Source organism: Ammospiza nelsoni, chromosome 7 (assembly GCF_027579445.1).
Source record: "Ammospiza nelsoni isolate bAmmNel1 chromosome 7, bAmmNel1.pri, whole genome shotgun sequence".
In the NCBI taxonomy this organism is placed as follows: domain Eukaryota; kingdom Metazoa; phylum Chordata; class Aves; order Passeriformes; family Passerellidae; genus Ammospiza; species Ammospiza nelsoni.
The window spans coordinates 16,971,960-16,999,953 of NC_080639.1; the positions used below are offsets into that span (position 1 = coordinate 16,971,960).

The 27,994-nt window shown below is 37.5% G+C and overlaps 1 protein-coding gene across 5 annotated transcripts in view; it reads left to right on the forward strand.

The window, feature by feature from the left end:
- Positions 1–25,256, forward strand: part of ZNF385B (zinc finger protein 385B) — a 149,978-nt gene extending 124,722 nt beyond the window's left edge. For all 5 annotated transcript variants that reach the window (XM_059476454.1, XM_059476455.1, XM_059476457.1 and 2 more), the window contains 5 exons: positions 2,664–2,826; positions 19,516–19,752; positions 20,802–20,980; positions 22,074–22,175; positions 23,805–25,256. In XM_059476454.1, coding sequence (XP_059332437.1) covers positions 2,664–2,826; positions 19,516–19,752; positions 20,802–20,980; positions 22,074–22,175; positions 23,805–24,023 — 900 coding nt within the window. In that variant the 3' untranslated portion in view covers positions 24,024–25,256. The remainder of the gene's footprint in view (positions 1–2,663; positions 2,827–19,515; positions 19,753–20,801; positions 20,981–22,073; positions 22,176–23,804) is intronic.
- The last annotated feature ends 2,738 nt before the right edge of the window (positions 25,257–27,994 follow it).

Here is a 27,994-nt window from a genome sequence, read left to right on the forward strand (position 1 = left end):
ACTATATGAGGATTGAATGAAGGGAATCAAAAACTGTAGTAGGTTGTTACTGATATTGCAGGCACTATTATTGCAAATATCAGCAGAAAGGCTTATATCAAGCAATTGACTTACTAAGTCTTTCTCTTGAGTGCATTTATGTCTCTTATGTCATAGCTTTGGCCTCAGGCAGCATATGATCCTATCAACAGCACACATATGCGCGGAGTTTAGAGTTCAAATATTTAAAGGGACATCATCAACTTGAGGATGCTTAAGTAGACAATCTTCTACTTGCTATTATTAAATTTTAAAGTGTTGGAATGGAAAGGGTATCTATTCACCCCAATTTTTAGCTCCATTTTTTGTACACTGCAATGTATGAACAGTTTATTGGAAAACACTGTTCTGATGCGTCATGTCACAACTGCAAAGCTTAAGAGAAATGGGAAAAAACCCAGCAAAGGTGGAGAGAGACAGGATGGGACTCCTGTGCCTCATAAGGCACATTGGCACAGCAGGGCAAAAGCAGGACTGTGCTCCTCTGCCTGCATTCAGAACTGGACAGATCCAACCCAGAAGTTGACAAGTGTCCCTTTAAGTAGTGCACATAGTACTAGTGGTATAGCTCGTTAGTTGTTTCTTTATAATCCTTAAATTGTGTTTGTATGCGTGTTAATTTTTCAAAGGTTTTAAAATCAAGAAATATTTTAATAGCAATTGGTGAGTAAACTCTTTGCTGTTTTTATAATAAAGTTTTTAAAAGACATCTCACTTTCAGAGGAATTCAAAATAAAACTAATCTAGCAGCCTTTCTTACTGAATGCTTGCTTACTAAAATCTCCTGTGAAAGGAAAGATGCACCCACAACAACTGTCCTGAGATGCAAAGCACTGTTTCATAGGCTGTAAAATCACTTAAGAAGTTCTGGTGTGTAAGAACTTCACTCCTCTATTTTAGCAACAATTCTCCATCAGTTTAATGGTGCCAGTTACTTGTGTGAGGACTCCAACATGCTGTCTGTTCTCTTGCCCACTCCAGCTGTTTCTCCTCTTCACTTCTTCTCTACCATATGATAAAGCTGTTATTACATGCTGTCCCGAGGTGACTGTATTGTAATGCCCATTTCTGCTGGTCTTAAAACAGTTTTCTTCATTATGGCAGCACTCTTTATGGAGTTCAAGATATTAGATATCTTAGATATTATAGTTGCTCTTTATAAAAAGCATGTGACTTGTTTCATGGCTCGCTTCATTTAACACAGCAAACTAAATAAAGTAGTAGATAATTGATTGACAAGAGAGAATGAATGTGGATTTGCATGAACACAGTGAAAGTTTACTTGCACTGATGTTTTTTATGCCAGGTGCCAAGATGTGCTTAGAAGAAGCATGCTTTCTCTGAGTGTTTTAATTTGAAGTAAACAACAATATTAACTTCTTTGGTTAATATGTAACCTTCAATAGAGGCACCTAGTGGTATGCCTGAAATAATGTTTTAAAATTGTGTTTGGAAATATTAATAATGCCATGCTATTGCTGAATAGTACAATGTAATGAAAACAGACTGGTTTGGAGAGGACTTTTTTCTTGCCCATTATTTGGTAAATTAATTTATTAAGAAGTCAGGAAAAACACTTAAACTTGTTAGCTGAAATTTCGAAGCTTTGGAGTTTGTATTAAGTATGTAATTCCTTAGTTTTGCTTCTAACAAAGTGGCCTGATTTGTCAGGCATTTGATTATATAGAGTCAGGAACAATGAAGAGATTTGCCTTGAATATGGTACTATTGAAGAGGACTCAATATCACTGAAAAAAATGGGCAGATATTTCAGATATTTATGTGCCTAGCTTTAGCTGTGCAACTTCAAAAACACTGACCTAGTTTCTGAAGCTAGTTTTAAGGCAAAGGTGACGTAAACATTTCAGTAGATATTTACACTATTCTGTTTGGGCAGATTAAGACAAAATAAATAAATAATAATAATTTTAAAAAGCTCCTCTTCTCCAGTCATACAGGTTCCAATTTTCTTAGCATTTAAAAAATAGCATTCAAGGCAATTTTTAAAGCAGTAAAGACTGGCAGGTATTTAGTTTTCTATGTTTTACTTCGGTCTACTGAAGTTTACAGATATGGTGTTTCCTCATGTTAACTCTTATTTTTTTCATCTAACAGTGAAGTAATATTTTTTCAATTGTCTCAGTTGCTGTTAGTATGAAGGTGAATGTATTTTATGACATCTGTATTAGATCAAACAGAAGGAGAAATGGGTTATTAATCATGTTTCAGCACAGAACATCTTTCTAACTGCAAGTAATAAAGATTAGGGAACACCACATGAAAATTGAGTAGCATCTTTCTGAATTGGATGTGTTTACATTTGTATAGTCCATTAAACTTTTAAGAGCCATAGAAGTAAAGAATTACATTAGGAGTGACAGAGCTTTATGTAATCTTGAAGCCTCTTTTTCCAAGTTGCTGAAAACATGCAGTATTCATTAAAATCCTATCATTTTAATATATAAGAACTTACATCCATGAAAAGTGTTAGTATAAAGCTATTAAAAATTTTTAGGTGGAATAATATGGTGCCTACTATTGAAAGTGTCACTTTTCTGCCTTGTCATCCACTGTATTATATACAAGTGCAAAAAGAAGTGAGCCTGATTTGTTCTCCTTTGTAGAGCCAGGCCGAGGCCCACTACAAAGGAAGTAAACATGCCAAGAAGGTCAAAGCTCTAGAGGCAACGAAGAACAAGCCCAAAGCTGGTTCTTCCAAGGACAGCGCAAAGGTTAACACGGGCTGCTCCACCGTGCCAGTCGCAGCCAGCATCTCTGACAAATCAGGTCAATGCAAACTTTTTGTTCTATACATCCTTTACTTTCTCCTTTTTTGTGTGTTTGTACGAGAGAAGTTGGTTGCATGATAGTGATCCATAACTTGTCTTTTCTAAACTATTAACTGTGCTTGTACAGAATAGATTTGTTTTGATACTCTTAAATTGCTGTTTCACGTCTGTGAAATAACTGGTGTCCCTGAATGCTACAGTGTATTTTTTTAAAACCTATGAAATTTACTATTAAAAAGTATGGATGTTCTTATGGCAGTGGTGGATGAGTGTGGGTGGAGTGTGAATTCTGAGGTTATATATTTAGCTGAAGCACAAGAGAACTTTGTAAGAAATTTTTCCTTTCTCAATAAGTCAATCTTGCTCTAATGGGAAAACACAACTAAAGAAATGTGAAGCCTTGTGGCCTGGGTATTTCCCAATACTCACAGCTCTTTAGTGATTCGACATCACTTTTTTTCTTCTTTTCTTTTTTTTCTTTTTTTTTTTTTTAACCTTCCAGATGAGTAATCTGAGGAAGGTCAGCAACACTAATAGCAGTAGAATTACTTAAATTTCTGCTCTGTCAGTGTTGTATTACTGAATGAAACAGGAGACTTCCATGAACTTGCTGACAGTGTTATTCAAGAGAAGGCCCCTACTGTGGATTACCCAACTGTCAGTCCACTAGATTACTGCTGATAAATTTGCTTCTACCTAGGGAGTCATTTATTATCCTCTTCACCAGAGCTGATCTTGACTCAGGTGCCATGAGGTGAATAACAGTTTTTCGACATGTGCAAAAAAAAGACAAAAAAAAAATCCAACTCAAAAAAAAGTATCAGTGACTATTTGTCATTCTGCTGTTTTTACAGCCATTTCAAAACTATCTGTGGATTCTGAACAGTGTCAGTGGATGCCAAATTTTGGGTTGATTTTCCTAGCAAATCACATTTTAGTTTTGAGAGATGAGCAGAGTTCAGGTAGCATCTTCAGGTAAACAAGACATGCTACTATAAAACAGTAGCAATATGCCATTGATCTAAATATAAGGTAGGCTACTGAACAGAAAGAGATTTAAAATATTTAGTAAATTTTTACGATCTGAAATATTGAAAATAGATTTTTTAAGATAGGTTACTGCTCCAGGTGTACATGGTGAGAACTCAGACCATAGCCAAAGAAAAATATCAATTAAGACTTTAGAGGACTTAACATGTTAATTCTTCTGTGGTAACATAATTTTATAATGCCATCCCTCTCCAATGCCAAATGTTGAGGTCCAGATAGCAAAAGTACCATCATCTTTTTCAAACTCCATCTTTTTCTTCCAGAAACCTTCTGGAGCGGTTTCATGTTTCCTTTGCCAGACTCTAAGATCTGAATTGTATTTATTCTTTTCTTTCCCCTGCAGTGTATCTAAAATCTACGTTCAGTTTTTGATAAAATAATACAACCAGTCAAAAGGGAAACCTGCTCTTGATATTTTTTTATTGCCCTGTTTTGACAGTGTGTTGTTATGCTATTAATTACTCTGCACAAATTAGACAGATTACCATCTGTGTCTTTTGGATTACACCACTGCAACTGTTTCTACGTTAAAAATAAATCCCACTGGCAATTTAGTTAAATGCTTTCTTCCCATCAGGAGAACAGTGGGATTCTCTGTGGGGAGAGTAGGCTCCTCAGAGCCTCTTACTGCCGTACAGGGGACGGAGGACGGGATGTTTGGGAGGAAAAAACCTGAACTTGATGCAAATTTTCAGTATTTGTATGGAAAGCTCAACACAGAGATGGGTAACAGCTTGAAGATCAGAGATTTTATCAGACCTGGAAGAAACCATAGTTTTGTTCAGCTGCAGTTTCCCTTACAGATATTATTGCCCATCTATTCTTTGACATGTGTTTATCTCCTTAATGTAATGCTTATAAAACTAAACTAAAGCAGTCATTAAGTTGCCATTGGGTAGAGTTTTGGGCTTTTTTTTTTTGCTTTTTTTTTTGGTTGGTTTTTTTGCTTTGGAGCAAAAAAATCTACTTATGCCATTTTTTTCTGAATCTTTTAACACAGCTTTCATTCTCTGTACTAGTACTAGATATTAACTTTCTAGGAATATTTTCATTTTCCTTACAAAACTTTCCTTAGTATCTCTAATGCTAAGAATTTCAGTTCATGTGTGTATTTGTGTTCTTTTTTTATCCTGATTTGCAGAGGAAATGAGACTTATGGTAATATCATCTATTCCTATATTTATTCTTTTCTGGCTGTGTCTTCACAATTTTGACTTTATTGCCTAGTGTGCAAAAACAAACAAAAAAGAGATGTAGAGATTTTGATCCCATAAATCCTATAAAAAAGTCCTATAAATCCTATAAGTTTGATGAAAACTAGCACCTAGGTAGAAGTCCTAGCTTATGCTCTATCCTGAAAGATGCTGCCACATGAGCTGTGTTTTGCTTGACCTCCTGAATGACCAGGGAATTAGTGTTCGGTATGGGACAGTTGAAAGTGTGTATGTGTGCGTAGATCTGAAAAAAATTGTTTTAGAAGTACATAAATTAAATGATATCAAGGAAGAGAATTAAATTCCACCACTTGGGAAGCTGCTGTTTAGCCAATGTACTTTGGAGAGTTGCTGAGAAATGTTCATCAAGTAGTAAATAATTTCTGGTGTCCTTTTCCAGGGTATAGAAGAGTAGAAAGAGAAGCTAAACAGAAAAGACAGTTATAAGTTCTTGTGATCTTTTTTTATCTGCTGTAGTTCCACGGGTATTAGTGCAGAAAGGGTAGGGAGCATTGCAGTAAACTGATAATCTGCAATTATTCTCTTATGTAAGTCTTGCTAATAAAGGGGCACAACAGGCATGAGTAGCACCCCTTCTGATGTGCTGTCACTTTGAATGAGATAATGATGTATGATTTGGAGCTCTCCAGACAGAACAGTTGTTAAATATTGAACTAAAATGTCAGGTTAAGTTTGCTACAGAGCCATGGGTTCTTTGAGTCAGACATAGCATGAAGTCCAAAACACTTACTTGTCAGATGTAACTATAGTACTAATAGGAAAAATAATTTCACTGTTAGCTCAGCAAGTGATGAGTCTATCAAAGGCAAAACACAAATTCATCCAGTCCTTATTTTTCAAAATGTATGATGCAGTGGCCTCTCTACAGCTGTTCCTTTGAGCTTGAGAAATGTGGCTGCTGGTAGAGCTAAAGTTAAACTAATCTTTGAGGTTTTTTGGGATATTTCCAGAAGAATGGAGGCTCCTGCAGGCAAAAGTGGCCTCAGTCAAATGGAAAGACCTGACTGTGGTCTGAGCATGACATTGTGAGCATGACATTGTCAAGTTCTGTCAAACATAAGGGAAACTTCTGACAGCTTCTCACAAGAGCCACCTCTGTAGCCCTCCCACTACTACAGCCTAGCCATGCAAACTCAGCACAGTGGCAAAGATTCCTTTCCCTCCCAATGGAAGCCCAGGGTTTCCAGGATGTCTGCACAGAATGACAGATATATTTATGGCATTTCTTTAGGAAAGGGCAAGGGTAATAACAAGTACCTAACATAGTTTAGAATATTTGAAGTGTGGTTTAAATACAGCTCTAAGAATGCAATAGAATATAGTGTCTGTGACCCCAGGTCAGCATAGTCTAGATGCTTACAGTGATGAATCCTTCAGGAATGCATATGATAATTACTGGATTGAAATGTCACTGTTTACTTATCAAGCAAAGAGGAATTCTTTGATCCTGCTTCTACATCAAAATAAATAGTTCAAAATGAAGCATACAAATGATGTGGTATCAACTTCTTTGCATTTTGCTTTGATATGAAAATTAGAAAGTAAATGCAGCTGTTTTAAACTACTCAAGAGTCAAAATCATATTTCAGATTATAAAAGATAATTTTTGGCCTTTGATCATTCACTGTATGCTCTATTGGCCTCATGCCCATTTGTGAAATGATAGGTATGGGTATTTCAGGTTCAATTTTTGTTGCAGAAGAGCAGAAGACTGTACTTGGGAATTAGTAGGTAGAGATATACCCTTTGGATGGTCTATGAAACCCCATTTTGTTCAGCTGGCAGGAATATGGTAATTAGTTGTCCCATTAGGTAGGATTGGCAACTCCAAGCTATATCAGACTTAGAAAAGTTGACCTTGTGGTCTTGTCTCTGGGTTTTAGTTCATCAACGGCTCTCTGTGTAATGCTTTCACAACAAAACTGCTTTTATTCTTAAAGTAGTGTGCAACATGTTGAATCACGTTTACTCAGGAAGCTTATCATGGGTTGGATTTCTCCAGTCCCCATTGCCAGTGCTGTGTATTCATCAAACAGCAATGAGGTGAAATGTCCCAATGGAGGGCTCAGTTTTTATTTTATGAGTCCACCATCAGGACACTCCCTTACTCATCTTGCTCTCATTGCTTATGTTAAAAATCATTCTGCCACTGCTCAAATTCTAAACCTTTACATATGAAACTCTTTACTTGGACTAATGCAAAAAATGATACCAGATCTCGTAGCAAAATCTCTTTTCACCTTAACATTTATTTCCATTTATGCCCTTGTTTTGCACATATTTCAAAGGAATGGCTTTTTTACATAGCTCAAATAAACTGTTTCTTATATGATCCCTATATCATATAAGTAGCTAGGAGCCAGAGACGTATAACCTCCCCAGCTGAACTGCAGTGTATTTGTCCTGGGAAATTTGAGGTTATTTGTCACACAGATACCACAAGGACCTCAAACGCACAATGCTTCTAATTATTCTTATATTTCATGTAATGTACCAAAGTCCTCTAGACCTCGAATCAGGTTGTGACAAAGTTGAATTTTGAGGGTGGGGCAGGGATAGGGAGAGGCTCCAAGAGAGGAACAGGACAAGGATGTGTTTGGCATTTAGAGGTTCTGCCTTATGCCCTTCAAAGATGCTGGTGCTTTTGTCTGGCCTCCTTCAAAAGCTACTGATGAGCCTCATCAGTTCTTCACATTTATGCTGACATAAAGAGTTCTGCTGAAGCTGAACTCCATAAAATAACCATGCATCTGTGTTTATGTGGATTCAGATAGTGCCTGCTAAGCACAGGCATATTCCTGTTAGATAAAGGTATTCGTTTATGGTCAACTAAGTAGTAAATTCAGTCTGGATCAGCCACCAAGGAGAGGCACTTCAAGGGCATTTTTCCATTGCATTCTTTGAGGTAAGCTTTGTTCTTTTTTGAGTCAGTGTTTTGATTCAGCTATATGAAGATCCTTCTATATTGCCATCTGTTGACACTCTACCCCAAAACAGAGGTAATAGCACTGTATAGAATTTTCTGCTTGACTACAGTGCTTTTACAATTGATAATAGAAAATATTATTAATAAATGATCATAAGTTTATCACAGTTACACTGTTGCAAGTGCCATATGTGTACTTACATCCATGGCACATGCAATGCCTGTATTTCATTTAATAGTAAATAGCTTCTGAGCCTTTTCTGGCAGGTTGTTTCAACCACACTTTCAGGAAGTTGCAGTTTGGGTTATACTTTTAGGATGAAAGGTGAGCCAAAAGAAAAATTAGCAAGTCAAAGTCTGTGAACAGGAAATCATTATAATAAGTGCTTAAAGATCCCAACCTTCTTCCCTGCCAGCCGTAGTGTTCATACTTTTGAAAAGTGGATATTCAAACCTCATCTTTCTGTGTGTCTAAATCTGAATGGAAAACCAGTCATACTGTGTATTTTGCTGTTGATAAGCTCCTGGGAAGTCTTTGGTCTGTCTGTAATGCTAGCACATTTCAAATTCTGCACCTCAACTGAAAACTGATTATAGGTGCCATTAACTGAGAAACAAGCTCTGCAGCTGACACATGTACATTGATGAGCTGTTGCAATTCTTGTTCAAACTGGAAAAGGCCAAAATTCTCTTCTCTCTCCAGTTTTTGTAGCAATCAGAAATATATGCAACCAGGATTTTCCTTGGAAGGAATGATAAAGTTTTGCTTTTCTTGCAGTAAAATAAGCATAAGCTTTGGATCAAAAATATATTGTAAGATGAAATAAGACTCTTTTGGATGTTCTGCTCTGTGCCTGAGCGCTCATGTCCTGTATCATTAAAACTAAATACCTCTAGTAATTCAACTTACTCAAGTTCTAAAAACATGAATTTCAAAGCATTTTTTTACCAGCATTCTTAAAATGATACAAAGTTTTTCTTTCTTTGAGAAGTAGTGATAGGCATTTGGCCCAGCAGAACTGACTCTACTGCTGTTGCTGGACAATGGGAGCAGGGCCAGGGATGCTTCAGCTGCTGGGATTTTTTTTTAGCTAGATATATTTTGTCATTTAAAGAATCCTTTCACATACATTGAATCTTTCAGCACCTCTTTAATACTCTGAAATCAGGCATCTGTTTTTCTTGTTTGTTCTGTTAATGATCAAATATAGGATTGCCTATTGAATATCCTGAGAGGATGTTTTTAATAGGATGATGTCATAAGGGAATGATAGTAAGGTGAGTATGAAATAACAATATAACTTGCTAAAAAGATACCTGCTGGTTCTGTTGGGTTTTTTAACAACCCTGGGAGGAATAATTTCAATTATATTTAATACTTTCACAGTACATATTGAAGCAACATATTCCTAAGGAAAAAAGGCAGCTCTTCTGGTACCAGATGTCTATTTTTCACTGGTACCAGAGAATAAATAACAGGATTCTGGTGATTATTCATACAATTGGTCGTTGAATAAAGTTTTCTCTGTGTTCAGTTGTGTGAAGTTAAAGGCTGTGTTGAAGTTGCAAAATTTAAGTTTTTTCCTTTTCTCTGAGTCCTTGAATGAATTTAGTGACCAAATATAAAAGAATGGGTCAGGAAAAATGCTGCTTCAGTAGTGAAGGGGGAAATCTACTTCATTTCTTATAGTAGAAAAATTATTTATGCAAACATTAGGCTACTCATTATTTCCTTATTACTTGCTTTCAAGGAGAGTGAAAATATTTTAGTGTCAGTTAGACAAGTTATATCTGAAATACAATTTATTCGTCAGACCTTGAGGGCACGACTGAATGCTCACAGTCCTCAGGCAAGCCTGCTACAGAAGTGGGTGAGGATGCACAATTACAGATGTCATTTAACTGAAATGAAGATGAGTGTTTCATAACTGGCTTTAACTGCTGTTCTGCCTGGGCAAGTACTGAGCGAGCAGTTCAGACACAGGCCCATGAGAATGTACTTGCAGAGTGTGTCAGTTCTCCTTGATTCTTTTATTTAGATGACCATAAATTTCATATTAAGTTCTAAAGCACTTCAGCATCTGAGTATAGAGTTTTAAGATTTTTGTTTTGCACAAGCTGCAAGTGAAATATGTTTCTAGTGATATATTTCAGATTCATAAATGGTGGAGCCAATGCACAGCTGAGATGATGAACTGAGACTAAGCAGAAGTGAAGGATCTCTGAGTAAAATACTGTATGCTTTTTATAATCTTTGAAAGTTATTTTTCTAAGCATTCTTGCATTATTAAAGTTTAAAAGACAGTGCAATACTATAAGTTTGCATTCCAGGATGTCAGAAATAGATGTAGCAGAATTTGGAGTGGGAGTGTAAAATATTTTCAAAATAATAGATGTCTGGTGCCAGAAAAAGGTAAGTTTATAGTTCACAAAAACATTTGCTTTCACCCATATATTTTGTAATAGCAAATATTATACTGCATTTCAAGCTTTACTCACACTGTATTAAAATTTTCCAACTCACAAATTTTCCTATCCCAGCCCAAACAGACTGGCATAGCTCAGAAAAGATGAAAGTAAATATGCCTGGCTATAAAGCAACAGGACACAGGAAGACTGAGCTTTAACATCATCTCAGTTTATGGATACTCTTTAAATTAACATTCACACTTGCTATCTGTGTTTTAGATACTCCTTGTTTTCAGCTGCCAGCACTGTAGTACTATTGATATTTCTGAGTTTTATGAAAAAACTTCTAGTGATAGTTTTCCCAACTTGTCAACATGTCACTGAGAAATACATAGATATTGGCATTGTACACCAGGAAATTGCTCTGCATTGTAGACAAGTTGATTTTCTCCACAAGTAACAGGTCTAAAAATTAGAGGAGGAGGAAGCTGGGAATTGTGATAATGTTTTTTCAAATTAGGCAAAGAGAAGTCTGATACAATGTGCATTCTGTAAAATATCATTAAGATCAGCAGATGACATAGAGGCACAATGCAAATGGCCTTGAGTGTTCAAAGTTTGTTTTCTCTAGAAGTCTTGCATACACACCGGCATTTTGACTAACAAAAACAGTACAAAATCAACCCTTGTTATTCCTGTAGCTTTTGCACTGAGAAATTGCATTGTGTTGAAGTATGAAATAAGAGGCTTTTGAAATGCCCTTTGTTGATACATAACAATTTTTCAGTTATTTTACTCTATGTTTTATATGTATGTACCAACTTTTTTTTTTTTTTTTTCCTTCCCCTGCTGGTGAGTGCATACAGATTTTTCTTGATCTTGTCTTGTAAAACAAGCACTAGCCAGCCAACATAAACCAATTCCCTAAGAATCTCCAAATGTGTAAATAATTGATTAAAAATCATAGGCAATACAGCAGGATCACCGCTGACAACCCAGTAATTAAAGAAGCAGGAACTTTCAGCTCAGGAAGGTGTAGGTACAAATAGGTACAGGATTTTGCAAGGCAAGGTTTTACACTTGCAGAGCTACATGTACTTCTGAATATTTTCTAATTCTCAACAGTCCACTTTCAGAAAAATTAAATCCAACCAAAATTGCAGGAGCAAACCTTTTTTTAACTTTATTCAGATCAGCAGAATTATTTTCATACTCTGAAGAAAATGCAGGTTCCCTTGTAAGAGGCATCCTTTGGCATCCTTTGGTATGCCAAATCAGAAATAAAGTATCTAAGAAATTGTCAGCATCACTGCTGTAACACAGCCATGCAAGTGATACTTCTGAAGTAAAAAAGGATATTTGGGTTCACCCTGTTGAAGAGTAGTGATGCAGTTAAGCAAATAATCATTCTAGCTACCAAGTTCACCTAATATTGCGCAGCCATCCAGACATTTCCTGATGTTAGCTTCAGTATCTTGAGAAAATATGTTGCAGCTTATTTGAGGGCACATTTGTGTTTGAGAAGAAAAGCTTTATATTTATAACTTCCATTTTTTTCTCATCTTTGTATAGAGACTAAATTTGTTCTCTTCAGCATGTGTCAGACTGATTTATTTCATTATGTAAAATTTAACTCTTTTTCATACCTGCCTGAAGTACAAGAAAACACATTTTACAAAAAATGAAAAGCAACCAAAGGGTTAATAGATACACTGTGCTGTCTGATTTGCATGTAGGTTTGCAGTGGAATTTTTCTAGAACAGAGCCCTACGGGTTTTTCAGCCTCATTTCTCAGTAGACTGCACAACTGGTGAGAAAGTAGGTATTTTGTCTGACAGCCATTAGAGTCTCATTATTCAGCAAATGTGCAGATAGAACAAAACTTATTTTGAAATACCTTATCCAAGTTTGCTAACTCCATCTTAATGCATGTGAAGAAATAATCTAATGCTCTTTGTTGTTTGTTTTGTTAGGGGGTTTTGTGAGTGGTGCTGAGATGCAGGAATAGAGTACTTACAAATCTGTAAAGGTTGTGACCTCTAGTAACTTAATTGTCATCCTGCTATTGTCTTTACAGCATATATTACTCTAAGTGTTCATCTTTTCCATCATAAGAACAACAATTAATTGTGTGTTTGTGTATTCCTCTATAGCTAGCACTGTGAACCAGAAGAAAAAGCTTTCTGTGAAGAGCAGTGTTTTGAAACCTGCTTTTCTTATTGGAGCTATTGTCTGACTTTCTATTCAGTAACTTTTCTGCTAATACACTGAAAGAGCCCCTTCTTTTCATCCTGGTAATTCAGTCACTTATGATCTCCTCCATTCAAATCTTATTTCAGGCCAAGGAGATGTACAACAGCTCTTGTTTCTAATATAATTATTTGTGGGTGTTCTTGTTCTATCCCCAGGACTATGTTCCAGTGTAGATCCTAATGTTTGGTTAGGCAGTCCTACAAGTTCAGTGTGACTAAATCAGTTTTCCCCACCTTGATTTTATTTTGTTGTAGTTTCTTAACATCTCCCTTAATTACATTCAGCCAGGCTTCTTATCTCTTTGACTGTGATCTCTCGAATGGTTTTTGGTTTAAATGCTGCAAATATTATTACAATATTTCTGAGGTATTGATTTTTCTCTCTCTGGATTTATGTCCTTCACTTTCAAAGCTCTCCATACCTTTGTATGTCTTTCGTAATACACTTTTAAATGTTGTCTTGAACCACACAACGCCATTTGAAACCAGCTTCTGATACAGTTTCCTGCTTTGCCTGAACTTATTTGTAAAGAGTTCCCTGCAATCAGATGCTAAACTTACTTCTTTCATTCTCGCCTTTAAAAATTTCTCTTTTGCTGTGATGCACTGAAAAACAGGAAAATGCTTGTGAGCAGTTTGACTGCCACAATGTGCCTGTGTCAGTGACTGGTTGTCGTGTCTCTCTGTGGTTTCATACCTGTCTGCAGGGCTCATCTCTGCCCTTAAACTGAGCGTTTTGTCTGGGGAACAGCTTCTTCTGTGTGCAGACAGCTTGGAACAGAGAGGTCAACTGGTAACTGTTAAGTAACTTTTTGAGTAACACACCTATCTTTAGCATTGTCAGTGGGCATATTTTGTGAAGTGTGGGAAAAAGTGTAATTAAATTTTTTACTTTTTAGATTTATTTCACATGTGCCAAGCATTTAGCATGTCAAATTTAAACTGACAATTTTGTTTTTCAACAGACAAATTTTTACATTTTGTTTATGGATGCTAATAGAGTTTCACTGATAAACTTTTCAGCAAAATTTCTTGGATTGTCTACTAGTGAAATTAATGCAACTGATTTTACTTTTACTATGTAGTTGTTCAGGGCAAGAATATTTAACACTCTGACAATCTCATGGAGTTCCTTTTTCCGTTCTGTAATCACTTTATGCTACAAAAGTTCTTTAATGCAGCCCAATATTCACAGGCATATATGGAGCTGTTGAAGCTACAGGGAGAACCTGATAATCTGCTTCGCTCAGTTCAGCTTTACCGGTATGGGAGATATGTTTGCTTTTCCTCAGACTGTCTCTTAGTCTCCAAAATCAGCACTTCAAACTAATAGCAGCTCCCTGTAGCACAACTGATGTGGACTCAAGATCATCACAAGACAATCTTTATCCCAAAAATAAAATATTAACATTTACTTTCAGAAATCACTTTGGATTTTAGCTTCCATAGGAAGTGACCTAGTTAGAAATCAGTTGAAAATGCAGAGGATCACCAAGCAGTCCTTTTTTTAAAAGGTTGTTCTTTCAGCAGTGATGTGGTATTGTTATTATTATATTATTATCTTATTATTATAAGGCACCTTATAAGGCCTTATCTTATTATCGTAAGTCTCCACCATAAACAAGGCTGATTGACCCAAAGGCTTTGCCCCTAACTGTGCATCAGTTGTGCTCACTGGTTTTATGGCCCTGATAACCATGCAGTGACTGAGTTACACAGGAAAAAAATATGTGACTGGTTTAGACTGGAAATTGCACTGGATATTGCGTGGCTCTTTCCTTCATGTTTTTCAAGAAGAGAAGACACATATGTTTTTACTATTTTTTTACCTTTGCAATGGAGAATAACTAACATTTTACTGCCAAAAGTAATTTTTCCATTATGATCTCTTCTAACTTGGTAATGTGCACTGTTGTGCAAGCAGGTAAAAGAAATATAAAATCAGATTTCTATACCTAGGATGGCAAATGAGTGAAGCTCACAAAAGAGCTTCAGTGCAGGGTTGTAGAGCAGCAGTGGCCACTTTGCAGTGGCTGTGCTGCCCTTTTGCTGTCAGCGCTTTGTGCACAGCTGCTGCTCAGTGCCTGGAGCTGGGGGAAGCAGTGAAGGATGTGGCAAAGGGAAGGTGTGAAGCTGAAGCTGGGCAGTGGGTGGCTGTAAGCACAGTGTGATCTCTTCCCAGTGCAGAGCCAGCTGCATCACAGCCAGTGCTGGGCAGTGTTCTTAGTCCCAGGATCCTTCCCTCTCTGTGTGCCCAGCCTTCAGCACAGAATGTGCACAGTAGTCCCAGTTTCTGGTGGAGAGGAGAAGCAGGCAAATGCAAAGTTATACTTTTTTATTACATGAAGACACACACAAAATATGTATTTTCAGTAATTGGAATATAGTTCTGTTACTGTTACAGCAAGAGCAAATTTATTTATTACATACAGCAGAAAATTTTACAGTTTGAAAACCTGACAATTTTGTAAGGGTTGTTGGGATCATAGCAGAACTTCATGTCTGAAAGCTTTTAGCACATGTATTGGGAAGGGTTCTTGCAAGTGTATCACATACCATCAGTACCTTGGATATTTTAATTCTAACTGCTGTTTGAACAATCTGCTGTGGAACAGAACTTGATTGTAGAGATATTTTATGTATCATCAGTGGTAAAAACTGGGCAGATAGGCATGTTGAGGGGCGTAAGTAGCATTGAATATTTTGATACTGAAAATCTTTATCGGATTTCTAAATCTATACAGAAGTTTTAAATTCACATTTGTTTTAGTTTTATCAAGAGTGTAAAATTCTGAATTAAGGATCTGAATATTAAGTTACTTTTTTGTTTGTTATTGTTGAAAATAGCATTTGTGATTTGTTTATGAAGTCCAAATGAAACTTTTTTCTAATGTGCACCAAAGCATCACTGACTCAAAAAAAAAAAAACCAATAATGGGTAGGACCTATTCCCTACACCACATCAACTGCAGTGAGAGTGGCGTGACCTGCCAAGGTCAGTGAGTCACTTCAGCTGTAGAAGTGAAGCAATAGAACCTGTGGGTTTGACTCTGTGAGGTGTTGCCCTGCAGTGTCCTGGCTTTGGTACTCAAAATGAGGCAATACTGATCAGATAAATGAGTCTTGAATTTTAACATGGCGCTGACACAAGAATGAGTCAAACAAGCAGAAATATGTGAAAACAACTTCAAAGCAGAATTAAAACAATGCAATGGATGAGAAAAGCATTAATATTACCAAGCCCAAAGCAATACTTAATTAGCTTGCTTTAGTTATTTTCCCTGGGCTCTATTTCAAAATAAATCCAGGCTTCAGTAAGAACCTGAATCATCAATTTACTTTTCTGGAATTTAAGAAAGGAATTTAAGACACATGAAATATGGCTTTTCTGCATGGAAAATGAACATAGGTAAAAAGTACTAGTTAGATTTTAAATTAGCTTCTTGCACTTGAGTTTTGGTTGAGTGTTTCAGCCTGACCCTGATGCAGGTTGAATTACAGCTACTGCCTTCAGGCAATAGGCTGGTACTGCCCTGGTCTCATGCGCCAGCTGTGCTCTGCTAAGCTGTGCAGCAGAAACTGGTGTGCCCATGGTCCAGGCAGGATGGACTTACTCCTGCACTCCTTTGGGCTCTGCCTGGCTCTATTGGTCGTGAGCCAGGTGGAGTTTAGAGCAAATCTGAGCCTATTTCAATAATACCTTCAGATATAGCAAAAGGGCTGGAATCCTACAACTGCATCTCACAAGTCACATCTATTTTATAAGGTAGTGATAGTTGGGAAGTATGGGTAGGCAGGCAGCATTAACAGTTCCATTTTTTGATTTCTGCATGCAGATATTGTTAGCTCTGTGCTATAAGTGCAAATAAAACAGTAATCGTCTTTGTGCTTTGTATAGACATGCAATTTGCATTTCCTGTGCTTCACACTGTTGAATAGTTGGCATTTCTGTCTTAAACATAAAACTGTAAGTAATGGTGTTTTGAATTATGTGGATTGAAACAGTAAGCTGTTATCAAAAGCCCATTTGGAGAAGCGCAATTTTCTGATTTTAGAAGCCAGGAAAATGCAGCTCTGGGCCCACTGCAGTGACAAATACGCACTTAGCTCCCTGTACTTTCTGTGGGAGTTCAACTGTATAATAACCTTTATAATGATGATCTTTGAAGATGTTCTGCATTAAACATTTAGAATGGTGGAAGGAAACATTAATTCATAGAGGGTAGTATGTCTCTCCTTATACACCCCCATCGATGAAGAGCTTATTTGTGTCAGGAAGCTTTCCAAATGATGGAATTATTATGTGAACTGAGGTTCTTTCTAAAAGCAGCAATACTGGCAGAATTGAGCCCAGCTGCATGCTGGTAACTTCCCTCTGGTTTTGTAGAAGTTTTCTTGTTAGTGTGTATACTGTAGAATTGTTGGAATATGAATAGTGAAAACACTGTAAATCTGGGGAGTATTATAAAAATCAACATACTACATCAGCTGTTGGCTAGCTAAGTGAGGAGAAGTGGGAAATGAGATCTGTAATTTTTTCAATCATTTGTTAAATTCAGCACTGGAAAACCATCACTCTGTGATGGTAATTGGTGGCCCATGTAAAATGGATCTTCTTTCATATCTTGAGATCTTACTCCACAGACTCTTGATGGCAAAACCAATAAAGTCTGCTCCCTCTTGTTGTGGTCAGTGTTGAGATCAGTGCAGGCAGGGGCTGTGGGCAGGAGGGTAAGCACTGTGCTTGTTGCACAGGGGTGATGATCTCTGTCTCCAGGAGGTGTTTCAAAAGCACCAAATTTTTATCCTTACATTTAAAAAAATAGGTGGGGAACAACATAAAAAACCCCCAAAGCCAAACTAGAAGTGTAATTGGTATATGTTAACATACAGCCGGCAGTTTTGTAGGTGTATTTTTCCTTTAAGGCCTGAAATGCAAAATCCTGTGGAACCTTCCTTTATTCCGTTTCAGCTCACATATATCCTGGTGTTATGCCTTTTGCAGTTTGGCATAATATTGCATAGAACAAAAACAAAAACAACAACAATTCTATTTTTCAGTAATGTAAATTTGCAATTGCAGCTGCTCATTGTGTTTCGTTTGTAGATGTTAGCACCTCTGAGAATTTTCCATATGGAAAACTCTTGAATTTGGAATGTTAGCAAATGCTATTTATTGAAACTGTATTTAATGAAGACTCATAAGTCATATAAAGTATTCTAGATTTTTGCAGATGTGACTTATTACTATGGAGAAATTAAAGCTGAGTAGCCTATGAAGTACAATTTAACATCAGTTTCTTTTGTCGTACTTTGTCAATCAAAACACCTTCAGAATCTGGTTTTAACATTAATTTGGTCATAATATTAGTCTTTGTACTTGATTATTTTCAATGTTTAATATAGTTCATATTGTGTAATTTCAAAATATTTTTATTGGTGTTTTAAAAAATAATAGTTCTTTTATTAGAATTTTCTTTCTCCTGGTTTATAACAATCTAAAATTGATGTACTGCAATGCACTTCTGGGAAATATGCCAACAACTGTGGGGGTTAGTTTCAGGATGGCTATTCATAGCTCATACACACTCTCAAGTGCTTGCTTGAGTGGGTATAATCCTGTGTTCATAGTTCTTGGTAGCACAGTCTTGGCCTGGTACACAAAGGCATGTTAAGACAGAGTCTGGTAGCTGTAAACATGGTCCATGTTAAAAAATAAATGCTCAAATAGAGCCTAGTTTTTCTAGTCAGTTCAACTCTATTTCAAATTAAGCCATGGGTTTCAAATGGGGAGGCTGCTCTTATGTAGATGTTGTACTTGCTTAGATGATGAAATTTGATTCCAGTTGTTCAAAGTGACACATATTCAGTCATTTCTCATGTCTGTTTTGTTGGGGTTGCTCATACCAGCACCCCTGCACTGTCCCCCTCCCATCCCGTGTTTGTTTTGGACAGAGCTTGTTTTACTGCTGGCAGCTTATATGGCTTGTGGTCACAAAGCCTGCGGCTGAACAGCTTCAAATGCAATGAGCCCTTGAGGGGCAGCATGTAAGCGGGGAGCATTTAAATACTGGCTCTGGCACAAAGTTTCTCTGTAGGCATAGCTGGGACATTTTATCTCTCGTTTTCTGATGGCCATCTGCAAAATGGAGTAATACCTGCCTACCTGCCTCATAGGAACACAGATGATTGACTCATGCTTGTGAAGTGATAAAGGAATGCACTGAATGCACACAGAAGCCACCTATGATCCACAAATATATGAGGAGTTGTTCATGGAAAAACCTAAAATTATTAGCAACTGTGTTCATGTGTAGTACCATAACTCCTGGAACTGAAACAAGGGATGTATGTTAAAATGGTGGTAGAGCCTTTCAGTGTCCTCCCAGTGTCTTTGAGAAACTCAAGCCCTTCCAAAGGCAACTGTAAACCTTTTGAGAAATATTTTTTAATTCCCAATGCAAAGCCTTGCTTGTTTCTGTGTGCTGTCCAGTGCTTAAACCTGGCTTCCTTTGGTATTGCTTGGGCTCCTTTCAACTGGCCGTGCCTGCAGCACAACAGCAGCTGGCAGGAATTTGGTGAACTTGTTGGTATTCACTGGTAACTTTAAAAACAGGAAAATCACCCCTTTTTGTCAAATTACACACATTTCATGGCAGGACTTTTAACAAGATTTCGAGGATGCTGCTCTCTTTTATAAAATGAGATAAATTAGCCCCCTGTTGTGTTATGTTTACTAAACCCACAGGACTATTACTGTATGCTTTTTGTATGTGTGGCATAAAACTACAACAGATGGATTTTGTTTCTTTTAGAAGATAAAGGGAATGAAAAACCCAACAGTGTGAGTCAGCAGTCCAATACAGAAGTGGATCCTTTTCTTCCCAAACCTGGAGGGGTGCCTGCAGCGCCTGCCTCATCTTCCAAGAGCACCAATGGAGCTGCTAACACAGTCACTGAGTCAGAAGAGGAAAAAGCCAAAAAACTACTTTACTGTTCATTATGCAAAGTGGCTGTGAATTCCCTTTCACAACTAGAAGCCCACAATACAGGTGAGTATCCATATGGTACAAGTCAGCTGTGTGCTAACATTTTTAAAATTCAATGTTCCAAGGTGGTAGCACTTCACACTTCACTGAAACTTCTTTTAGTTAAAACTTACAATAGCAAGTTAAAATGCCCATCTTGTTAGTAGCAGTCCTGTGTGGTTTTTGATATTCTATTAAAGTAATCTCTAATTTTTTTTAACTATTCTTCAAGTACTTTCTAAACTTATAGTTGACAAAATCCCTACAGTTCATGTTAACTAATCAGATCCCTTCACACTGAGCATCACAGTAAGATCATAGTGGTTTCTACAACACTTAAGGTTTCTAAAATGCCAGTGTTCTCTCTTTTTCATATTTTTTGTCATTATCATTAGTATCTGTTATTTTGCTGGAAAAGCTTACAGTAATTTACTTCTTATTTGTTTTTTAAAAATAATTTTAGAATGGGCTCATTAGGTTTCCTAAATGTCATAGTATCTCCTGATTATTGAAGATTAGTTATGAGTGTTTTTTTGGGCCACAAGCAGCAATCCCTAGTGTGCTCTGTCTGTTTATGGCGTGCTGGTGATGTAAGGCTTGTTAACAAGCCATTGAAGCTGGTTTTACAGCTGTAATCCATTCTTGAAATGGGTAAAGCAGCCGTTTCTTCTGAATCAGAGGATATTTATTGAAGTATTACAGTTCCTAGGCAGGTTTTGAGGGATTGCTGTGGTTCCTGTCCCAGTGTTGGCTAATACCATTTTCTGCTATTCACTGGCTCTATGGAATTTGGCAAAAGAATAAGCGGCAAACACTTTGGCCATCCAGTCACACACTGCCCCAAACAGAGTGGTCCAGCATGCCTGCTGTTCCCTTTTTTGCACAAAGCCTTCTGGCTTGCCTTTAGATCAAGGACACAGGAGCTACAGTGACTGAAACAAGAGAGATCATTAGTCCCAGTCTGTGGTGGCTTTAACCATTCTGTCTTGAAGATAAGTGTAACTAAGTCCCAAGGCTGAGAGAATGTTTTGTGCTGCTGATCATGAGCTCACCTGCATCTCCTTGCTCATCAGGCTCCAAGCACAAGACCATGGTTGAAGCTCGGAATGGTGCTGGTCCCATCAAGTCCTACCCCCGGCCTGGGTCCCGAATGAAGGTGCAGAATGGCAGCAAAGGCTCAGGACTGCAGAACAAGACGTTCCATTGTGAAATCTGTGATGTCCATGTTAATTCAGAAATTCAGCTTAAGCAGGTAACTTGCATGTATCTGGAGCTCTTTGTTGGTTGAAGTTACATTGCAACGTTGTAGGTGCAGGGTAGCGCTGTGTGAAGATGTGTTGGTGAATATTGAATGAACTTAGTATTTCTTATGTCTCCCACAACTATTTCTAAATATTTCATCATAGGTCAAGTTCACCTTTTATTTTAGTTGGGAAAAATGGGCTTAGTAGTTGTAAAAGCAGAGGTGTCAGTATCCATGAATGGTATAGCAGATCTCATTTAAAAGTTTTCTGTGGTTCAAGATAGGGATTTGAATCTTGTTCTCCTAACTATAATAAATTCTGGGTTGAGATTCCCTGAATGCATCTTTCGGTGCTGTTTTCAGGCTGCTCTAATAATGTTTAATGCTATGTGAGAAGGAAAACATGACTCAAATCTATTGGTTTGGGACAACCACCAGTAGGGTAATACTGTAGATATGTCTGAATTATGTAGAACAACATTATCATTAACAGTGTGGCTGTTGTGTGCCCATGGAGATGTTCTCTGAGCCAATTAGCCCTGGGTTCAGAGCTGTGCCCATACAAATGCAGTGATTCTGGTGCCCAAATGGGAATCTCTGACTGGATGGTGCTGTTCTGTGTGACTGTGTCCTCTCATTCCTGTTTTTCAGTTAGCTCTAAGATAATTTTAAATGCATGTGTAGACATATCCCCGGGCACTGGTTCTTCCTTAGCTAATATTGAATTGTTTACACAACTGAACGGTATCAGCAAGATGGAAATTTACCTCTTACTTCTGAATACCCCTATGACCTAGTGACTACAGCTCTGCCTGGTTTAAAGCTTGTCAAGTGGAAAAAGGAAATACCAACCAAAATATCAATAATTTGCAGACCCTGTCTCAAATCACAAAATATGCTGTATTTGATTCGTTTCTGATTCTCTATTTGATATGCTCCAAATTATTATGTTTAATTTAGCAAACCTCATCCTTGCTCTCTATAAAGAACCTACTTTGTCTTAAAAACAGGGGCTTAGGCATATCCTGCTGATAAATCAATTTCAAACTCAAAACGTAGAAATGTTTAAAGAGCTAATTAAATGTGAGTATATTTATTTCAGCACATTTCCAGCCGAAGGCACAAGGACAGAGTTGCAGGAAAGCCTATGAAACCTAAATATAGTCCTTACAACAAACTGCAGCGCAACCCAAGTATTTTAGCAGTAAGTATTTTTATTTTTCATCCCTGTCTGTGTGAATTTGTGACCTTGGGGACTCCCACTGCACAGAGACAGGAACATGACAGACCTGACGCTTCTGCAGCCTCTCTTCCCCTGCAGGCTGAGTCTGCACAGGAATCAGATGTGAAGAGAGTTATGTGTTCTGTCTGCCCGTTCCAAGGCATGCAGACGGCACTGCAAGTGTTATTTACTGCTAGAAAGAAGGGAATAGTCAGTGGAATGGGGACTGGACCATGTGTCCCATGGAAAGGTATCGGCTCTGCTGGGCAAGGGCTCTTCTCTTTGAAGGCAGCAATGGGTATACACTGTCTTTTTGCACATCTGGATGCAGTCAGGGAAAAGGACACAGAATTAAGATATAAAGATATTTTTAAGATATAAAATTACTAGTGCTCATTCTCTGCATACAGCAAACCAGGATGCTGTGTGGATGTATGAATTGGTGCAAAAGAGCCATCAGGTGTTTAGGAGAATTGATTGCCTGTATGTTCAGGCCATGTCTGCCACTGGATATCAAACACCTCTCCTGTCTCTGTGCCACTGGCCAATCCCTTTCACACACACCTGCATTTCCAGGAATCCCCCAAGCTGGTCCTGCTGATCACCTGCAGCCAGAGTTCAGGCTGGCTTTAGCACAGCACACTTTGTGTGTTTATTTGCTCACGACACAACCTGTGTTCATTAGGGAAAAGTGCTTGCCAATTATGGCACAAAAAACAGTTTACAGGTTGAAAAGAAACAGATGCAAATGTGTGAAGCTAAGAGAAAGCATGTGGAAAGCCTGTAAATGCTAAAATATTGATATGTCTTTTTAATTGCTTAGAGGTAAATGAAAATGCTGTAGGCTTCCTCTAAGTCTCCCCACTTGATAGGTTCTGGCCATGCTAATATTATTCACTCGTATGATACCTCATTTTATCATCTATTGCATAAGGAGAGACCACCAATTATAAAGGAAGGACATGAGTATTTTTGCTTCCACAATTGAATGATTGTAGTGCAAACCCATTTTTAGTGAGAGATATAGATATGAGTGTATATATTTCTGATTAGTTGTTTCACCACAAGCATCAGCAATGCTTGTAGATCCTATGTAGAGTGATATATATACATATGTTTCAGAAAAAAATTATTTTTGGTATCAATCTTAAATAATATTTCTACTTTGAAAAGAGCTGGTCTGCACTGGAAAGCTGACTGGTCTGATACCACCTTCCCATCTTGTCCAATCTACTTTTCTCCAATTCATTTTTGAAGTGGAAAATTTGACTTTTTATATTGAAGTCTTAATCATGAGGTTGTTTTCAATATTTCATGCACGCAGTTATAATTTATATAAAGTTCCTCACTTGCAAATTATGCTTCCTTCTAAATATCAGTTAGATAGTCTCTAGACTCAAGAGATATATTTACATGTAAATATAGGATTTGGTTGCTTTAATTGCCCTAGGAGTAAGAGGACAGTGCAAGTAACATTTCTAAGCTGCTGGTAGGAGATTTCTTTGGGAAGCCACAGTGTTCCCTGTGCCAGGGTTCACTTTTTCCCTTGTGCAAAAGTAGGCGTTGGGAGAACTGTATTTACATTGCTTTTGTGTGTGTGTTTTATTCCAGGCAAAACTTGCATTCCAGAAGGACATGATTAAGCCTCTGGCACCTGCTTTCCTCTCCTCTCCTCTTGCTGCAGCTGCAGCTGTATCATCAGCTCTGTCCCTCCCTCCCCGGCCCTCGGCATCCCTGTTCCAGGCACCAGCAATCCCGCCCGCCCTCCTCCGGCCGGCCCACGGGCCCATCCGGGCAACGCCCGCCTCCATCCTCTTTGCACCATACTAACTTATTGATGTGAGACAGAGATAACTATGGCCAGTACAAAGGGCAAAGGAAAGCAGGAAAGGGGTTGAGGTTTTAAAATGTTTCTCTTTCGCAATGCCATCCAGCATGACACCTCATCCAACCGCATCATAAAATCCATCGTTGGCAGCACTGCGTTTTGGAGTCTAGACAACTCTGTCTTCTCTCTGTCTCTATTTTTTTAATCAAAATAGCGTAATTTGCTTAAAAATTAAATTGCTCATAAAATTTGTACTATTAAAGATTCATGCATCTATTAATTTTTTCTTTTTTTTGTGTGTGGTTTTTTTTTGTTTTTCAATTTGTACGATGCACCTTGGAATCAAGGAACTTAAAATATTTTCCTGACTGACTTGAAAACTAGGGTCTTCCTCACTCACACCTATGTAAATACTTGTCTGAAAAGTAACTGGGTATAATCTAATGTGGAAAAAAGGAAAAGGCAGATGAACCAAATCTCAAGAAAGAATTGCATCCATTATTTTCATGTGCTCTTGTTGACAGGGATTGTGTGCTGTCCTAGACCCCAGTACTGGTGTATCTTGTGTAGTACTACAGATGTACCATGTCTGATTTTAATATTTTTAGTTTCTGTGCAAATGTTTGAAAGCAATGCAATGCTGAAGCTTTTAATTATTTCTTTTGTGTCATACTTTATTTAGAGAAATCAAGAATAGAAAGCCATATAACATAGAGTTAAGATTACTGCTTGTTTGCTACTTTCATTTAACTTATTTTTGTTGTTTCTTCACTGGTGTTGCTAAGCAATGTTTAAAGAGAAAAAAAGCTTTTCAATTGCACATTGCCACAGCTCACATGTGTTGTTCAAGAAGACAATGGATCCATGTGTTTGTACGTAAATATCCTGTTTTCTTAATTTCTAACTAGTTCTCTTTGTAATGATGCTGCATAACATTGTGGCTCCCTAATGCAATAATGTACAGAACATAAAATATTTATAATTGACCATATTCTCTGTTTACTGAGTATATTGCAGTAATGTCCCACCTATCTTCTTACCTCCCCAACCCTTTTATAAAGGTGAATCAATATGCAGTGTTCAGACTGGAGTCATTATATGATAATGGGGACTACAGGTGGTAGAAAGGGAAAAAAAAAAAGAGAATTAACTTTTAGAGCATCTTTATCAGCAATCCATAATAGTAAGATGTCTGTGTATTTTTTTAAATGTACCTTTTCAATAAAATAATAAGAAAATTATACGTGATTATTGTGTTTTAATTGGTACAGGAAAATAACGCCTGAAACAAATTTAGCTAAAGGAGTCTGCCAGGAGCAGACAAAGCATCAGAGTTCCAATAAAGTATGATTACAGAACCTGTGTTTGTTTCCCTTGTGTTTTAATGTCTTTTCCTCACTGCAGCCTGTAACAGCCTTTACTGGAGCTTTTTTGCAGCAAGACTGTAAACATTCACTACATCAGAGTTTCAGAGGAAGACGCAGCGGAAACAGGTGTGTGATTATCGGAGTCTTTTAGCGTTCCACCAAAATGCTATACCATGGTTGTGCCATTGCTAATGGAGATTAAGGATTAACTTTAAAACCAGCCTGGGCAGACTTGAGACTGGAAGCAGGTCACTTGGGAACCAGGACTTGCTCTGAAGTATGGGCAGTTGCTTGACCCTGCAGCAAGCTTTTCAAGGAGAGGTATGTGGGGAAGCCTTGAAATTATCTTTTTTTACTGCTGAAAAGTTTAATCTATTCTTTAAAAGCCTGCTCTTTGTTAATAAAAAGTGAAAAGTAAAGAGTACAAGACTAAAAAGACTCAACTATAAGGCTGTTAAGGTTAACACAAAGCCAATAGGGCCATTCAAATCCATGAAGGCCAAGGGAAAAAAAACCCAAAACTTCAGAAACTTTGTAGTGGAGATTTTACAGACCAAGATATACCTCATAGTAACAACATTATTAAAGACCATTTTCTGCAAGTGTAATTCTCCCCAATTACCCTGTTCTGTGGAGCTGTCAGTTGCGTTGTGAGAGGATAATTCACTGGAAAATCACCTACCAAAGGGGTAGGTAAGGGAATCCAAGCTTTTAGCATCCTCTGGGAGAGCAGCTGACTTTGTTTTAATCTTGTGGACTCTGAGATTCACAGGGTTACAGGTAGACAGCCTGCCATGTGCATCTGTTTGTGCCTGGTTTTGCAGGGAATGCAAACTTGTCATATTTAACTGCTCAGCTCCCTTCAGAGGAGTTAATCCTGTCAGGAGCCTGTTGCTGTCCAACATGAGCTGGGTTTACGGAACTCTGTATTTTAACTGGTTCCTCAGGAAACAAGAGTTGTCTGTGTATTAAACCACTCTTTTTTTCATTTTATATTCTACTGTTGATGATAAGAAATTTAAAGTAATTACAGGTTTCTGCAATTGAAAATGTTCCTATATGAAATTAAAACAGGAGGTGACTGGCTTAAGCATGTGTAGATTTCTTGGACAGCTGATTATTTAAAGAGCATCTTAAAATGGAGAAATATTTGGGTCATGAGGGGTGAAGGAATGTGGTATGTCATTCAGCAATGAAAGGAATTAATCTGTGAAATATAAGGAGCTAAAAAATGTGATTGTGAACCAAGGAAGATTCTTAATCAAAACTCTGTGTTAACTTATATTTTGTGTATTGAAACTCTGCTTGCCACCAAAGTTTTGTATATAACATGCAGGATCAAGCATTTGAGATTACAATTACAGGAAAATGGTAAATCCTCCCATTATGCCTGCTGGGATTTCTCCTTTTAAAGATGAGCTTTACAAGAGAAAGTATCATAGTCAGACAAACACAATCAGCAGCTTTTTTGTAATGTTAGGATACCTTCTCCTGAAGTGTTACATTATGACATTTGGCTGGCTATGAAATTCATGCATTTGTTGTAACAGATTATAAGTATTGAAGTTTAATACTGGCAGTGCAGTTAGCTTTTTGAGTAAGATATCAAATGGGGAAACCACTAAGGTAATCAGGTTACAGTAATGGGATCATATCCTCTGGTACATCTATTATTCTGGATTTAGTGATTGCATTCTGAGCTGCAAGTTGCTCCTGTATGAAAAGTCAAAAGTTATAAGGGCACTCTGTGGGTCAGGGATTATCACCTGGCACTGCCATCTTTGTGTAGCAGAAAGAGAAGGATCCAGACCAGATACAGACACATCAGGAGGAACTTTCTGCTGGTAAGTGTAACTGGATCATGGTCTCTGTATCATAAAAGAGTTTTACAAAGGGTTATCAAACAGAGATGTGGTCCACTAGTCTGTGTAGATTGAAGATTTATATAGACTGCTTTGTTAAAAAGAAAAATAATGGTGATAGGATCTTCTATAGCCACTGCAGGTCACTAGTGTGTGTGTCTCTCATTTCTTCAGGTCAAAATAAGAATAAAATCTTTCCTTTCAGCTCTGGTCAGACAGCAAGAGAAGACAGGAACTAGCATGGACATTGCCCAGTCGATATCAACTCTTGGACTCTGATGATAATGTTAGACTGGGCCCATCTACTGATAAACTAAAAGGCAGGTCCTTTAAGAAAGAGACTTTCATTTAAAATAAGTTGCCTTGTTTTACTACCTTGCAATCTGATCTTGAGCTATGAATTTTATGGTGAGAAAGTTTTGAAAAATATTTTGCCACATTTTCTAGGGGAAAAAAGAGCATGGTGGTTTTAAACTCTGCAGGAAGTGTTCCACTCTTTTTATGGACCTGGCAATAACCCAGTGAGCTTTACTGTATATCTTTTGAACATGTCGCCTTGAATAAGTGAGGTACTTCACTATTTATTCATGCCTGGTTGGACATTAAATCTCCACAGCCATCATCTGCTCACAGGGGTCACAATAATTTTCTTCCTGTGGCTAATATATTTTTTAAAATATTTTTTACTTAATGCTCTTGTTTCAAGTGACAGCTGAAACATCCTCAAGTATTTCTTGGAATGAC